The following is a 15,752-nucleotide window of genomic DNA, read 5'->3' on the forward strand; positions in this document are numbered from 1 at the left end:
TTCACAGCAGAACAAATAAATACAATAGACTCAATGAAAAGCTATACACAAACAAAGACTGACAAACAACCAGTGTGCTAAAGAAAACACACTGTGCAAATACAATAATAAATAAATAGATAAATAGATAGATAAATCAACAATACTGGGACATGAGTTGCAGAGTGTTTGAAAGTGAGACCATAGGTTGTGTTCAGTGATCAGTTCAGAGCTGAGCTCATTCAGGAGCCTGATGGTTGAAGGGTAATAGCTGTCCCTGAACCTGCTGGTGTGGGACCTAAGGCTCCTGTACCTCCTTCCTGATTGCAGCAGCGAGAAGAGAACATGGCCTGGATGGTGGGTGTCCTTGATGATGGATGCTGCTTTCTTGTGACAGTGCTCCTTGTAGATGTCATCAATGGTGGGGAGAACTTTTCCTGAGATGGACTGGGCTGTATCCAACATATTTTGCGGGCATTTCTATTCTTGGGCATTGGTGTTTCCATACCAGTCCATAATGCAACCAGTCAGGATACTCTCCACTGTGCATCTGTAGAAGTTGGTCAAAGTTTCAGATGACCTGCTGAATCTATACAAACCAGCAGGCTTATACAGAGATCTGAGGAAAACCTTTCATCTGAGAGGGTGATTGAAATCTGGAACCTGATGGGGTGATGAAGGCAGAGACTCTCACAACATTTGAAAAACATTGGGCTGATCACTGGATTCATTAAGGCAGAGAAGGCTCTGCACTAAGTGCTGATCAATAGAATGAATGTACATGGATATGTGTTAGCCTGCATGGACATGATGGGCTGAAGGGCCTGTTTCTGTGACGAATGACCCTATGACTGAACCAATTTAAGTGCGAGTTCCCTGTTGGTCCTTTCGGTCACTCTGCTATAGGAAAGATGTTACTAAACTAGAAAGAATGCAGAACAGATTTACCAGCATGTTGCCTGAACCTAGGAGCCTGAATTACAAGGAAAGGACAAGGACTTTATTCCGTGGAATGTAGGAGATTGAGAGGTGGCCTGATAAAGGTATACAAGACCATGAGGGCACAGACAGTATGAAAGCTTGTAGTCTTTTTCACAGGGAAAGAGTGCTAAAAGCAAGAGAGCAGAGGTTTAAGATTAGAGGTGACAATTTAAAAGGGACATTAGGGGTAGCTTCTTCACACAGATGGTGGTGTGTATTTGGGAAGAGGAATCTGGCCTACAGTAGGGGTCTGCTGGGCCAAATCTGGCTTTGCCATTTCTGTGGGCTCCTCCCTGCCTTCTCCATAACTAATGGATGGGAGTGAGGTAAGGTGAGACGATGACCCAAAGCCCCAAATCCTACAGTTGTATGTTGGACCTAGCACAGGTCCCAGTGAGGTCACCCTTCAACCTGACGGAGCTTTTGACAGCAGCTGATGAAGTGACCACCCTCTGACCTCAGGAGAGGAGACTCAACTTCAACTCACCTCACAGCTTCACCCACAGACAGAAAAGTTGTGTAACTACTAGCTTTGCTGTCAGTGTTGGTTCATTATTCACAATCCCTTGACCACACCCAGGGTTGGTGAAGACACCAGATGTCAGGTTAAACAGAGAAAAGATAGAGCAATTCCAATGTAATATCCCACTGCTACTAGGACCTGTTCACACCCCAGTGTCCCAGACCGAGGCAATACGTTTACACCGGCCAATTCATCCAACTCCATACCATCCATTTCCACCCCGGCACAGAGAGAGGGAAAACACAGAAACAGGCCATTCGACCCTCTGAGTCTATCAGCCACCCACTGTTTCCCAATGTCAGAACATTTTCTAACTCAAATCTCACAACAGACTGGTTTTAGAGCTATTTTAACCCAGTGAGTGAACACACTGAGTCTATGGGTAGGTGAGGTGGATAGAGTTAGGAGTAGTGTCAACACTGGGCCTGCTTCCTGCTGTTCCTCTCAGTCTCACCCTCTCTCTTGTCTCTCTCTGGAAACGTATTTGTCAGCTTTCACAGTCTAAGCCTTAAGAGATAAATGATTCAAAAAGGAAAGGTTCTCTCTCAATCTCGCTCTTTCTGCTTTGCTCTGTCACTCTGTATGTGTGTGTGTGTGTGTGAGTGTGTGTGTGTGTGTGTGAGAGAGAGAGAGAGAGGGACAGAGAGAAAGAGAACACATTTGGGTTACTTTATCCATTTCCAAGGAACAAGAGTTGCTCCAGGACATGCCCCCTTCTCATTTTTACCATCAAGGAGGAGGTACAGGAGCCTAAAGACACACACTCAATGTTTTAAAAACAGCTTCTTCCAACTCCGCCGTCAGATTTCTGAATGAACAATGAACCATGAACACCACCTCACTACCTCCATTGTTCTGTCTCTTTTTGCACTATTTGTTTAATTTATAGTCGAACAAGACACAGTCAATCAGAATTGACTGGGTGCAGGTTAATGAGATTGGGCAGATTAATGGATCAGCAAGGACTAGTTAGGCCGAAGGGCCTGTTTCTGTCCATGACTCTGTCAAATTAAAATCTCACACTAGTAGCGACTCGAGGAAGAGAGTTCCAATATTTCCACACTCTGGTGCGGGAACTATTTACCAACTTAATCCGGAAGGACCTGCTCTAATTCTGTGATTCTGGACTTCCCAACTAGAGGGATAAATCCCTCACACCTCAACAGGTGGCGCTCTCTTCTCTCCTCCGAATCCCCTACTCCGATCGCGTTCATTCACGCACCCTTAGTCCTCCTTCCCATTCCTCTGTTTGACCCCGAGCCCGGCTCCAGCTCCAATCCAGGCCGCGGCTTCACCACACTGACCTCCCTCCCTCTGACGCTGAGCGGCCAGCCCTCAGCAGAGCCTCCCCTTGCCAAGGGGCACCGGCCAGTCTGCGCAGGCATTGCCCGACGTCTATGAGGACAGCTAAAATCTGGAAACCTGTTCCTCCGGTCGGGAGATGTCTCCGCTGGCGGAGGGACGCCCCCACCCCCTGCCCTGTCTCATCGGAGGTCGGTGTGACTCAGGTGTGTGGAGCGACTTGGGCTGGGCTCATCTCCGCTCATTCGGAGTTATGAATCCCACAGAATTTGTTCCATACCTCATCGCCACTTCCAGTGTCATTCAGAGATGCGGGTATGAGTTGCTACCCCATACCCTCTAATTCCTAGCCCTGGTCACCGTCCCGACACGAATGGCCGTCGGTGTTTTCCCACCTATGAACGCTAGGGTATCCAATGGAACTCTCTTTACGAAAATGTCCTTCCCTGGTACGTGTGAACTTGGGTGGAGATGGGGGTTTCTACATTGAGCGGTGCCCTGTAGAAGTTGGTGAGTGCACACGGATCTCTCAGCCACTTGTCACTTCTATGGGCTGGAAGAGATTGTGTACCGGATGTACATGGAGTACACGAGGCTGCAGACCTATTCGCACATCTGGGGGTAGGGAGAGGGGGAAGGGACTGGTCCTCGCTTTCTGGTTGCATTTTACCTCGACCCGCTTCATAGTTTGGCCATCCAGTACGGAGGAGGGAAAGGAGGGAGCAGGATATCCTGGGACTGGGAAAAACAGTAGCTATCCGTTGATCCAGGAAGCGGGCAGTGGAAGGTTCCGTCTGGGATGACAACCAGGCTATGTTCCGGGAGAGTTGGGTATCGGTGCCCGGGGAACCGTGGAGAAGGAACACGCGGTGTCCACGGGTGCAGTGGAAGTTTTAACGGTAAATGTCTGTGACAGGGATTGGAACGTTTTAATTTAGGTTGTGTAAGTCACTGCTATTGTCTCTGTGTATGTTGTAGTATTGTAGAATGTCATTTGCAATAAATGTATTTTGTGTTTCGGTACTTTTGTACCCCTGCACCCGTACCTGGACGTGCAAAAAATTACTGTCCCCGATAATTCCTTCTGCACCGTTCGGGGGAAACATATCCTAAAGGAAACATATCAAACACCCTCGCCTGTAAACCCCAGTAAGAAACTGACTGAACTGTGTAATCCAGCTGCTGTTCTGAGAAGGCAGACCACACTCCCTCCCTCACTGGCCAGTATGTCCCCCACCCCTTCCACCGCAGTGTCCGATCTCCTACAGGACCGAGACTCCGGTTTCGGGGCACACACTGCACCAGCCGTGTTCAGGACCTCCGAGTCCGTGTGGTCACCAGTGGTCCCCGTACACCGACTTTGATCACTGCCTCGATCCTCACATGTTACTATTCCGTCCGTCTGACTCCGGCCGGGATATTAGTGCATGGGCTGAACATAACTCGGTTCGCCGCTCCCTTTATTGCACTAACGCCGCCACGCAGAGAACTCCCGCTCTGGGCCGTCATGGACTCCAGAACCCCATTGGCAAGCTGTAATCAGTGACCGGGGCAGTTGGACCTTCACACCTGACCGGCGGAGTGGCTGGCCATTATCCCGAGTTCTCGTCTCCTGCCAACACTCCCCTTCATCTCCATGGACTAGCTCCGGTCAACAGCAATTCCCTTCCTGAAGTTGATATGAAAACAGGCAGACCTGTCCTGTCCACTACCTCAGTCCCCCCTTCAGATATTCCTCCGGGTTTGTGAGCGGACCCACTCTTTACAAACCCATGATGTTTCTCCCCAACTAACTCACAGGTTTCAAACTGCTGTCACTCTGATCAGATTGCAGACCTCTCCCCGGTTCGGATCAAGGCCCAACATCTCAAATTCCAATTTGACTCAGTTTCCAATTTGACAATAGAGACGGGCAGTGGGCTCAGGTTTATAGATACATCCCGAGGATAGGTTGTCACAGGCTGCATTCTCTGTTAAAACAAGTTAAAGTTATCGTAGCATTGTAAGGTTAAGAACATATATAGACATAAATACATACTCTATTATAACGTTAACTTGTTTTAGGGAGTTCAAATAGTAAATTATTTTAAATGTTACTATCAGATAACTCACATTTTGTAGCCTGTGCTCCACATATTAAAGCCGTCGCTAACACGAAGAAGTAAACCTCAGCTCCCATTCTTAATCTCCCGGGTCTCGCAAACGCGACCTCTCCTCGTCCAGCACCAGTTCCGCTCAATCTGCCACCAGTTTCTGCCACAGAATAAACCTAACTTCAGTCGTTCACTCTCGTGCAGTCTGTTATTGATATGCGCCTGAGGACAGCTGAACCAATCAGACGCCGAGATTCTCACTCGTCATCTGTTTCCAGGTGGAATACATACCAATTTGCTCCGAATTACACCAAACTGGATTTGCTTTCGTTGAGGAAGAGATGCTCCTAGAAGGGGAGCATTCTTCAGAAGAAACATTTACAAGAGACTTTTGACCTGCGTTGAACTGAACAGTCTACGCAGATAATTTTACTTCACCCTGTCACTGCGGAGTTGAAGGAGAGGACGGATCCACTCTGTTCAGTGGGTCGGACAGCACCAATAAGTGAGAAACTGGGTTAATTTCGCAAACAGGAGGAAATCTGCAAATTCTGGAATTTCAAGCAACATGCATAAAAGTTGCTGGTGAACGCAGCAGGCCAGGCAGCATCTCTAGGAAGAGGTACAGTCGACGTCTCGAGTCCCGAAAAGTCGACCGTACCTCTTCCCAGAGATGCAGCCTGGCCTGCTGCATTCACCAGTAACTTTTACGTGTTAACTGGGTTAATTTATCAGGTTTGAGGCTTTTCGTCAAGTCTGGTAAACCTTTATCCTTCCCTCTGCTGTACCTGACCCTCCCCTATCTTTGCTATTGAAAACTTTGACTATTGGTTTTGGACTCTCTATCTCTCCACTGAGAACCAGAACAGCACAGCACAAGAAAAGGCCTTTCAGCCTTCCATGTCTGTACTGACCATGATGTCAATTTAAACTGAACCCATCTGCCCACACATGGTCTGTATCCCTCCATTCGCTGACTAAATCCCTCTTAAATATTGCTACAATTCACTCTGGGAAAAACTCTCTATCTACCCTGTTCCCAACCTATCTCTGTAAAACTGCTCTTCCTTTTCCTCATTTCCTTCACCTCCACTGCATCTGTTCTCAGAATGTGGCTTTCCTTTCCAGGACATCTGAAATACCCTCCTTCTTAAAGAATGGGATTTCCATCTCTCCTCTATTGATACTGCGCTCACCTGTATCTCAGCATTTCCTGAAAATCTGCGCTCACCCCATCTTCCCACCACTTTAACAGTGATAGAGTTCGCCTTGTCCTTACCTAACATCCCATGAGCCACCACATCCAACATATCATTGTCCACAACCTCTGCCATTTCCAAAGGGATCCTATCACTGAACATATCTTTATCTCTCCACCCCCTTCCTGCATTGTGTTGGGATTGATCCCTATGCAATTCCCTTTTCCATTCATCCCTCCCTCCCGGCACTTATCCCTGCAAGCGGTCAAAGTGCTACACCTGCCCAATCACCTCCTACCTCACCTCCATTCAAAGCCCCGAACAGTCCTTCCAGGTGAGGCAACACTTCATTGCATCCATTGTGTCTGGTGCTCCCGATCTGGCCTCCTCTACATTGGTGAGGCATGTCATAAATTGGGGGGCTGCTTCGTCAAGTGGAATTTCCTGGTGGCCAAGCATTTTAATTCCAATTCTATTTCCCGTTCCAACATGTCAGTCCATGGCCTCCTCCTTTGCCAAAATAAGGCCACCCTCAGGGTGGAGGAGCAACAACTTACATTTGTCTGGGTAGCCTCCAATCTGATGGCATGAACATCAATTTCTCCTTCTAGTAAAATATTCCCTCCACCTCTCCTCTTCCTCTATTCCCCACTCTGGCCTTTTACCTCTTCTCTCCTTCCTATCACTTCCCCCTGGGTCCCCTCCTCCTTCCCTTTCTCCTATGGTCCTCTCTCCTCTCCTATCAGAGTCCTTCTTCACCAGCCCTTCACCTTTTCCACCCACCTGGCTTCACCTATCACCTTCCAGCTAGCCTCCTCCCCTTCCTCTCACCTTTTTATTCTGACATCTTCCACCTTCCTTCTCAGTCCTAAAGAAAGGTCTCGGCCTGAAATGTCAACTGACTATCATTTCCATAGATGCTACCTGACCTGCTGAATTCCCCCAGCATTTTGTGTGTGTGTTACTTTCTATCTAACCTCTCTACACCTCTCATAATTCTATAAACTTCTATCTGGTCTCCCTTCAGCCTCTGAGACTCCAGAGAAAAGAATTCAAGTTTGTCCACTTTCCCTTTATAGCTAACTTGATCAAATCCAGGCAACATCTTAATAAACACCTTCAGGCCCCACATCTTCTGGTAATGTGGCAGCCAGAACTGCACACAATTCTCCAAATGTGGCCAAAGTTCTATACAGCTGCAACGTGACTGCCTGACTTCCACACGCAATGCCCCGACTAATAAAGACAAATTACAATACTCTCCTTCTTTATCACCCTATCACTTGTTCCACTTTCAGGGAGCTGTGGACTGTACCTCAGGACTGATATCAATGTTCCAAATACCCTGCCATTTACTATTAATGTCTTTTCATTTGATCTCTCAAAATGCAACATCTTACATTTGCCTGGATTAAACACTATCTACATTTTCATCTGTATCATTTACCATATATATATCACAAGCAACAGAGCACCCCACTCAGCACTGCTCCCTGCAGAACAGATGGACGCAGTTCATAGAATCATATGATTCAGAAACAGGCCTTTTGGCCTAAATGATCCATGCCGGTAAAGATTCCCATCTCAGCCAGTCCCATTTGCCCACATAGCCTTCTAAACCTTACTATCCATGTACCTGACCAAGTGTCTTTTAAATGTCTACACATCTGTTCTGCTATCTCCTGCTGGCTATTGGAAGGTTTTTAGTATTATACTGGTTTCAGCTTTCTTGTTTCTGAGATAAACTATTCAGGTTGATCTTTCTCGGTGCTGCTGTGACATTTTCCCTAATTAATATTGCAAATCCCCCATCTTTTTTACATCACTCTCTAAAGCATCTAAACCCTGGAACTGCCAGCTGCCAGCCTTGCCCTTCTCTCAACCATGTTTCTGTAATGGCCACAACATCATAGTTCCACCACTAATCCAGATTCTAGATTAATTTGCCTTTCCTGTAATAATCCTTGCATTAAATTAAAAAAAAATAAGACTTCAGACTGTAAACTCCACACTGTTCATTAACATAGCTCCTCTGCCCATCCTTCCTATCAGACTTACCTAATCGAATTCCTCCCTTTCCCTCAATCCCTCTACTTGCTGACCTATTGTTCTGGTCCTCATCTCCTGCCATATTAGTACAGTGTGAACAAACCTTCCTGTTTCAAACCTCGTTCCCCTCCAGTTTATCTGCAAACTATCCTTCTTGTAGAGGTCCCATCTGCCCTGACAGACACTAATCCTATATATCTGAAATCCTCCCTTCTACAGCAGATCCTTAGCCAGATATTAGAACTTTCCTATTCATACTGTAACTTGCAATTGGCACAAGGAATAATCTTGAGATTACAACTAGACAGGTCCTTTTTTAACCAATTTCAGCTAATTTCCTAAATTCACTTTGCAGAATGTCATCTCTCTTCCTGTCTATGTACCAACGTGGACCGCCACTTTCAAAGTGTCCTACACTCACTCAGAAATTGTTGCCCCTGGCAATAGGGATGCAACATACCTGATATAGAATATCGACCCAAAACATTGGCAATTCCTTTCCTCCCGCAGATGCTGCTGAACCCACTGATTTAGTTCCAGATTCCTGCATCTCTGCACCTGCAGTCCCTTATAACTCCAGGCAACATACTTCCCTGGAACCCCTCAACTAGAGTCCCCAATCAAACATAGAACATAGAATGGTACAATAAAGGAACATGATCTTTAAACCATGATGTTGTGCTAAACTAATCTAAATAGTAATTTAATTGTTAAATAAACTAATCCCTCCACCTTTGTTCAGGACAGGAAAAACGGTAATCCCGGTAACTATAGGCACTGAGCCTCATGTCAGAAGTTGAGGCCACTGTTGTTTGTGGAATATATCAATGATTTGGATGAAAGTGTTCAGTAGACAGGTGGATAACACCAAGATAAGTGGAGTTGTGGACAATGTAAAGCACATCAAAGAATACTGTGGGATTCAGACCATTTACAGATATGGTCAGAGAAGTGGCAGAAGGAGATCATTCCAGGCAAGTGTGAGATGTTACACATTGGGAAGTCAAATCAAAGGAGATAGTATACAGTTAATTGGAGACCTCTTAGTAGTATCAGAATATAGAGGGATCTTGGGGATCCAGCCACAATTCACTGAAGTGGCTACATAAGTGGATAAGTGGTAAAGAAGGTGTACAGAATGTTTTCCTTCATTGGTAGGGTGTCCAGTTTAACAGTAAGAAAGTCATAATACAGCTATGTACATAATACATAACACAGCATAATACACTTTTTTCTGGGGCAGTCGCGGCAGCGATGAGCGTCGTGATGCTGGAGTTGGATTCGCCGTCTGGAGTCACCTTGTTCAGAAACTTGCCAGCCTCCCCAGGGTGTGAACGACCGGCTCATGACACTACAGCTTCCACTACAGAACAGAAGTCAAGCCGCCCTGATCAGCGCCTATGCCCCCACAATGACCAACCCGGATGAGACAAGACAAGTTCTATGAAGAACTAGACGCCCTACTATCAGCAGTGAGCAGCACCGACAAGCTGATCTTGCTCGGCAACTTCAGTGCGAGAGTAGGGCACGACTCTGCAGCCTGGCAGGGAGTTGTTGGGAGACATGGGATGGGCAAATGTAACAGTAACGGCCTACTCTTACTGAAGAACTGTACAGCATACGACCTGCTCATCACCAACACAACTTTCCGCCTGCCTACCCATCACAAGACCTCGTGGATGCACCCCCTTTCTAAGCATTGGCATCTTATCGACTATGTCATTGTCAGGAGAAAAGACAGGCAGGATGTCAGAGTGACCAAGGCCATGTGTGGCACTGACTGCTGGACAGATCACAGGCTCATTGTCTCCAAAATGAAGCTCCGTTTCAGACCCAAGAGGCGACCACAAGGAAGCAAGGCTATGAAAAGAATCAATGTGACCAGGCTGAAGAACCCCAGCATAGCTTCAGCACTGGTTGAAGATTTAGAAACCAAGCTTGCTGACCTACACCTTGCAGGCAGCACTGTGGATGACTGGGATCGCTTCAGGGATGCTGTCCATTCATCTGCACTGAAGATGCTAGGGCTTTCTACCTGCAAGCAGAATGACTGGTTCGATGAGAATGATGAGGAGATACAGGCTCTACTTGTTGAAAAGCAATGCCTTCATCATGCCCATCAGAACAACCCATCATCAGCTGCCAAGAAAAACGCCTTTATCAGTGCTTGCAGGACAGTCCAGAATAAACTGCGTAAAATGCAAGATGCCTGGCTGAGTATCAAGGCAGATGAAATACAGGGATACACTGACAGAAACGACTTGAAACGATTCTATGAAGCCCTCAACACTCTCTACAGACCTCAGTCTCTTGGGAGTTTCCCCTTCCTGAGTATAGATGGTACAACTCTCATTACAGATCCTGCAGGCTCAGATCCTGCAGAGATGGGCTGAACACTTTGAAGCCGTCCTCAACTGACCATCATCTATTAACGATGAGGTGATAGACAGGATTCCCCAGGTCGACATCAACAGTGCCGTGAATGACCCACTAGTAGTGGCCGAAGTCACGAAACTGTCAGCCAGCTATCCAGTGGCGAAGCCCCGGGGCAGATGCCATACCTGCAGAGATCTACAAAGCCGGTGGTCCTGTACTTATAGAGAAGCTCACCGAGTTCTTCCAGTCTTTTTGGAAGCAAGGATCCATTCCTCAGGAACTTAAAGATACATCCATCATACACCTCTACAAGAGGAAGGGCAATCGACCAGTATACGACAACCACCGAGGAATCTCGCTGCTCTCCATCACAGGAAAAACCCTTGCAAGAGTCCCGCTAAATGGTCTGGTCACTCATCTGGAGCTGGGCCTGCTGCCAGAGTCACAGTGTGGCTTTCGCAAAGGTCGTGGGACTATTGACATGATTTTTGCCAGGCTCCAACTTCAGGAGAAGTGTCAGGAGCAGAATTGCGAACTCTGCACAACTTTTGTTGACCTCACAAAAGCCTTCGACACTGTCTGCCGACAAGGCCTGTGGGGGAACATATCAAAGTTCGGCTGCCCCGCCAAATTCATTCAAATGGTTTGCCAGTTCCATGATGGCATGATGGCCAGAGCGCTGGACGGGGGAGAATCCTCTGAGGTGTTCCTGATCACCAATGGCATCAAACAGGGCTGTGTGCTCACACCCACACTGTTCAGCATGATGTTTACTGCCATGCTGAATGATGCCTTCCAGGACAGAGATGCTGGAATCAGCCTCAGGTACAGAGTGGATGGGAAGCTCTTCAACCTGAGGAGACTTCAAGCAATTACCAAAGTGAAGGAGACTGTTCTGAGAGACTTCCTCTTTGCCAATGACTGCGCCCTGTATGCTGGCCTGGAGACAGAAATGCAAGTCAATATGGACAAATTCTCCATAGCTTGTGACAACTTTGGACTCACCATCAACATCAAAAAGACCGAAGTCATGCACCAGCCTGCCCCTAGTGCACCGTACACAGAACCGAAAATAACAATCAAAGGACGGAAACTACAGGCAGTGGACCAGTTTACTTACCTCGGCAGCACCCTCTCCCGAGCAGTGACTATTGATACAGAAGTTAACTGCAGAATAACGAAGGAAAGTTCTGCTTTCGGTAGACTGTGCTCCACTGCATGGGAACGTCGAGGAATCAGTCCAGCAACAAAACTGAAGGTCTACAGAACCGTGGTAATCACTGCCCTCCTGTATGCCTGTGAAACGTGGACTGTGTATTGAAGGCATGCAGGACAGCTCAACCATTTCCACATGACTTGTCTTCGCAGAATATTAGACATCAGGTGGCAAGACAAAGTACCAGACACTGAAATTCTCTCTAGGGCAAGTCTACCATCAGTCCACACACTGCTGATGAGAGCACAGACCCGGTGGGCAGGTCATGTCATCCGCATGCCGGACGAGCGCATACCCAAGCAGCTCCTTTTTGGGGAACTCTCTGCTGGAAGACACTCGCAAGGAGGGCAAAAGAAACATTACAATGACACACTAAAGGCCTCCCTGAAGTAATTTGACATAGACACGGCCTCCTGGCACAAAACTGCCTTGCTTGGCGCGGCCTCATCCACAAGGGCTGTCAAGTTTACGAGGCAAGGCACATTGCTGAAGCACAACATAAGCGCGAGCTGCGCAAGTCCAGACCCACCAGCGCAACAACTGCAGTGCCTACACACGTCTGCCCAACATGTGCCAGGACATCCCGTGCCAGAATTGGCCTGACTAGTCATCTTTGGACACACCACATCCAGTCTCAAAGTGACTAATGATGTCGAGGTCTTCATCGATGACGATGGACGAACCATACAAGAAAGTAATAATACAGCTATATAAATCTTCAGACAAACTGCACTTGGAGTATTGCGTGTGGTTCTGGTCATCCCCTGAAAGGAAGGATGTGGAAACTGTGGAGAGGGTACAGATGAGGTTTACCAGGATGCTGCTTGAATTAGAGGTATGAGCTATAAGGAAAGGTTAGACGACTTGAGCTGTCCTTCCTGGAATGTTGGATGCTTAAGGGAGACTTGATAGAGGATTTTAAAATTATGAGGGTCATAGATAGGGTGGATATTCTGAACCTTTTCCCCAGGGTAGAAATATAAATGCCAAAGGACATGCTTTTAAGGTTTTAGGGTTGAAGATTAGATGTGATATGAGGGACTAGTCTTTTACACAGAGGTAGGTACTTGGAATAGGTTACCAGGAATAGTGGTGGAAGCAGGCAGTTTGATGAAGTTTAAGAAGTTTTTGGACAGACACATGAATATGAAGGGAATGGAGGAATATGGATGATACATAGGAAGAGGACATTGAACATCATTTGTTATCAAGACCATTGTGGGCCAAAGGGCCTGTCCAGTGCTGTACCTATTTTCTAAGTCTTATATTCTATGTTCTATGTCATGTCCATATCCTCCCATTCTCTACACATCCTTCTGCCTGTCTGGGACACTCTTAAATGCTTCTGTCGTATCTGCGTCCACCACCACATTGGGCAGAACATTGCAGACACACACAACTCTTCTGGTAAAACATTTCCCCACACTTTTTCTTTAAACTTACCCCCTCTCATCTTAAATGCATGCCCTCTAATATAGGGCATTGCAACCCCGGGAAAAGATACTGGCTGTTTAATTTTAATCTACCACTCTCATAATGTTATAAACATATTTGGGTTTCTCCCCAGCCTCTTCTGCTCCAGAGAAAACAACACGAGTTTGTCCAACCTCGTCTTATTCTCCATACCCTGAACTCCAGGCTGCATCCTTTGCCTATCATTCGATAGGCAGTAAATCTCTTCTGCATCCTATCCAATGCCTCCAGACCCTTCCTATAATGCGGTGACCAGAAATGAATGAAAGATGCCAGATGTGATCTAACCAGAAATTTATAAAATTGCAACATAACATCCTCACTCTTGAACAGAATTCCTCAACTAATAAAGGCAAAAATGCCATTTGACTTGTTTACCACTCTATCAGCCAATGCAACCGCCTACAGGGAGCAATGGACTTGGACCCCAAGATCCCTCTGTATATTAACGCTGTTAATTATGTACTGTCATCTTACATTTGATCTCCCAAGGTGCAATCTTGTCTGTGTTAAACACAATTTCTCTGCCTGCATCTGCAGCTGATCTATACTGTATTAATCCTGTTGTATCCTTTAGCAATCTTCCACAGTATCTAGAATTCCAACAATTTTTGTATTGTCTGCAAACTTAATGACCCACCCATGTTCATTTCCATCTGAGTCTTTTATGTACACCACAAATAGTGGAAGTGCCAGTACAGATCCCTGTGGAATACCACAGTTACAGACCTCCAGCCGGAGTAAGCTCCATCAAATGCAACCATCTGTCTTCTACCTGCAAGCCAATTCTGAGTCCAACTAGCTAAGGCACCATGGATCCTATGTGTTTTAAACTTCTGAATGAGCTTCAATGAAGAACCTTGTCAAATGCCTTACTAAAATTCTTATGGACAACATCCAATCTTTACCTTCTTCATCTTTGTTACCTCCTCAAAAAATACAATCAAGTTAGTAAGATATGACCTGCCCTGAACAAAGCCATACTGATGGTTGCTAATGAGTCCATGGTTTTCCGAATGCTCATAAATCCTCTTGCTACAAATCCTCTCCAATAGCTTCATGACCACTTCCCTATCACTAGTACATACTTACCTGTCAGTCATCCCTGCTGCACACCAGAGCCAGTCATGGTGCCACTGATCCAGCTGCTGCTGATGTTTCCTCCTAGGAGGAACACAAAGATCCACTGATACCATGAGCCAAACAGAAGTCAGCCTATGTGTTTCTGGGGTTGAACCAGTGGTGAACACAAAATGGACGTTATCAAGAAATTCTAGTTGTTGGAAAACTGGACCAAAACAGAAAATGCTGGAAACACTCAGCAGGTCAGGGACCATCTGTGGCGAGAGAACTGGTTCATGTTCCATGTCAAGAACTTTCATTGGATCGCAAAGAGAGATTTTTAAAAAGGGTAAATTTTAAGTTGCAGGCAGGTTATGCATTCATGTAGTCTTATTGTCATATAGCACAGATACAGGCCATGATGTTCATGCTGACCATTATGTACCCATCTACACTAAACATAGGACCAGCATTTGATCTGTAACCTTCTATCCCTCACTGATTCCAGAGTTCATGCAGATGCTTTTTAAATGTTATGAGAATCTCTGCCTCCACCATCCCTCAGTAGAGTGTCCCAGGTTGTAACCACCCTCTGGAGATAAATATCTGCCTGAGATGTCCTCTCAACCTTGTACCGGTGATCCTGAATCAATGGCCTCTAGTTCCACATACTTCTGCAAGCCGTCTCCTTGTGAATCACCTCTGCGCCCTCTTCAGCAATCGCATCCTTCTAATGGTGTAGGAGGGTAGAAAGTGTGGAAGAACGGACAGAATAAAGGGAATATCTATGATAAGGTGAGACTGGACCCAAATGTACTAATGGGGCCACTGGAGGCAGATTGTACTTCTTTGTCAATGTTATCTGTTGCTAATAGCAACTAAGTGGCCACCCATCCTGTGTTTGGTTTCTCCAGCACAGAGGAGACCATACTGTGGTACATCAGATGAGAAGAGGTACAAGTGAACCTCCGCTTCACTTGGAAAGACTGTCTGGATCCCTGGATGGAGGGAAGGGATGATTTGCATGGGAAGGGGTGTAGGTGTGGATGGAAGGGTGCAGCAGGGAGTCATGATGAGAACAGTCCCTTTGCAGTGCAGAAAGGGGAGAAGAAAGATATGTGTCTGGTGATGAAAAATATGAAAATTGTAAGGATGATGTGTCGAATGTGGAGGCTGGTGTGATGCACGTGAGGACCAGGAAGCTACTATCTTTGTGCTGTGCAGAAGGAGAGGGATTCAGAGCAGAGTGCGGGATGTGGATAACACCGTCATAACCATACCTCCATCGTGTATGGTTAAATACTGAGAAGCAGCGGACTGTAATAGCGAGCAAAAGCTCCTTTACTGCTTACACTGTGGTGGTGGTTGTCCATCGTGTCCAACAATGGCAGGAAGCCTGCGTAGGAAAGTTATCAAAGTGGAAAAGCCATTGCACTGGGGCAGGACCACTCTCGAGGTCAGAAGTCCAAGTCAAGTGGGACAAACTAGCGTCACAGACT

At 46.4% G+C, this 15,752-nt stretch overlaps 1 protein-coding gene across 1 annotated transcript in view; it reads right to left on the minus strand.

Moving 5' to 3' along the window:
* Nucleotides 1-5,062, minus strand: part of LOC134346729 (H-2 class II histocompatibility antigen, A-U alpha chain-like) — a 46,755-nt gene extending 41,693 nt beyond the window's left edge. The window contains exon 1 of the mRNA XM_063048295.1: nucleotides 4,898-5,062. Coding sequence (XP_062904365.1) covers nucleotides 4,898-4,964 — 67 coding nt within the window. The 5' untranslated portion in view covers nucleotides 4,965-5,062. The remainder of the gene's footprint in view (nucleotides 1-4,897) is intronic.
* Nucleotides 5,063-15,752: the final 10,690 nt, after the last annotated feature.

This window comes from Mobula hypostoma, chromosome 5, assembly GCF_963921235.1.
Source record: "Mobula hypostoma chromosome 5, sMobHyp1.1, whole genome shotgun sequence".
Lineage (NCBI taxonomy): Eukaryota > Metazoa > Chordata > Chondrichthyes > Myliobatiformes > Myliobatidae > Mobula > Mobula hypostoma.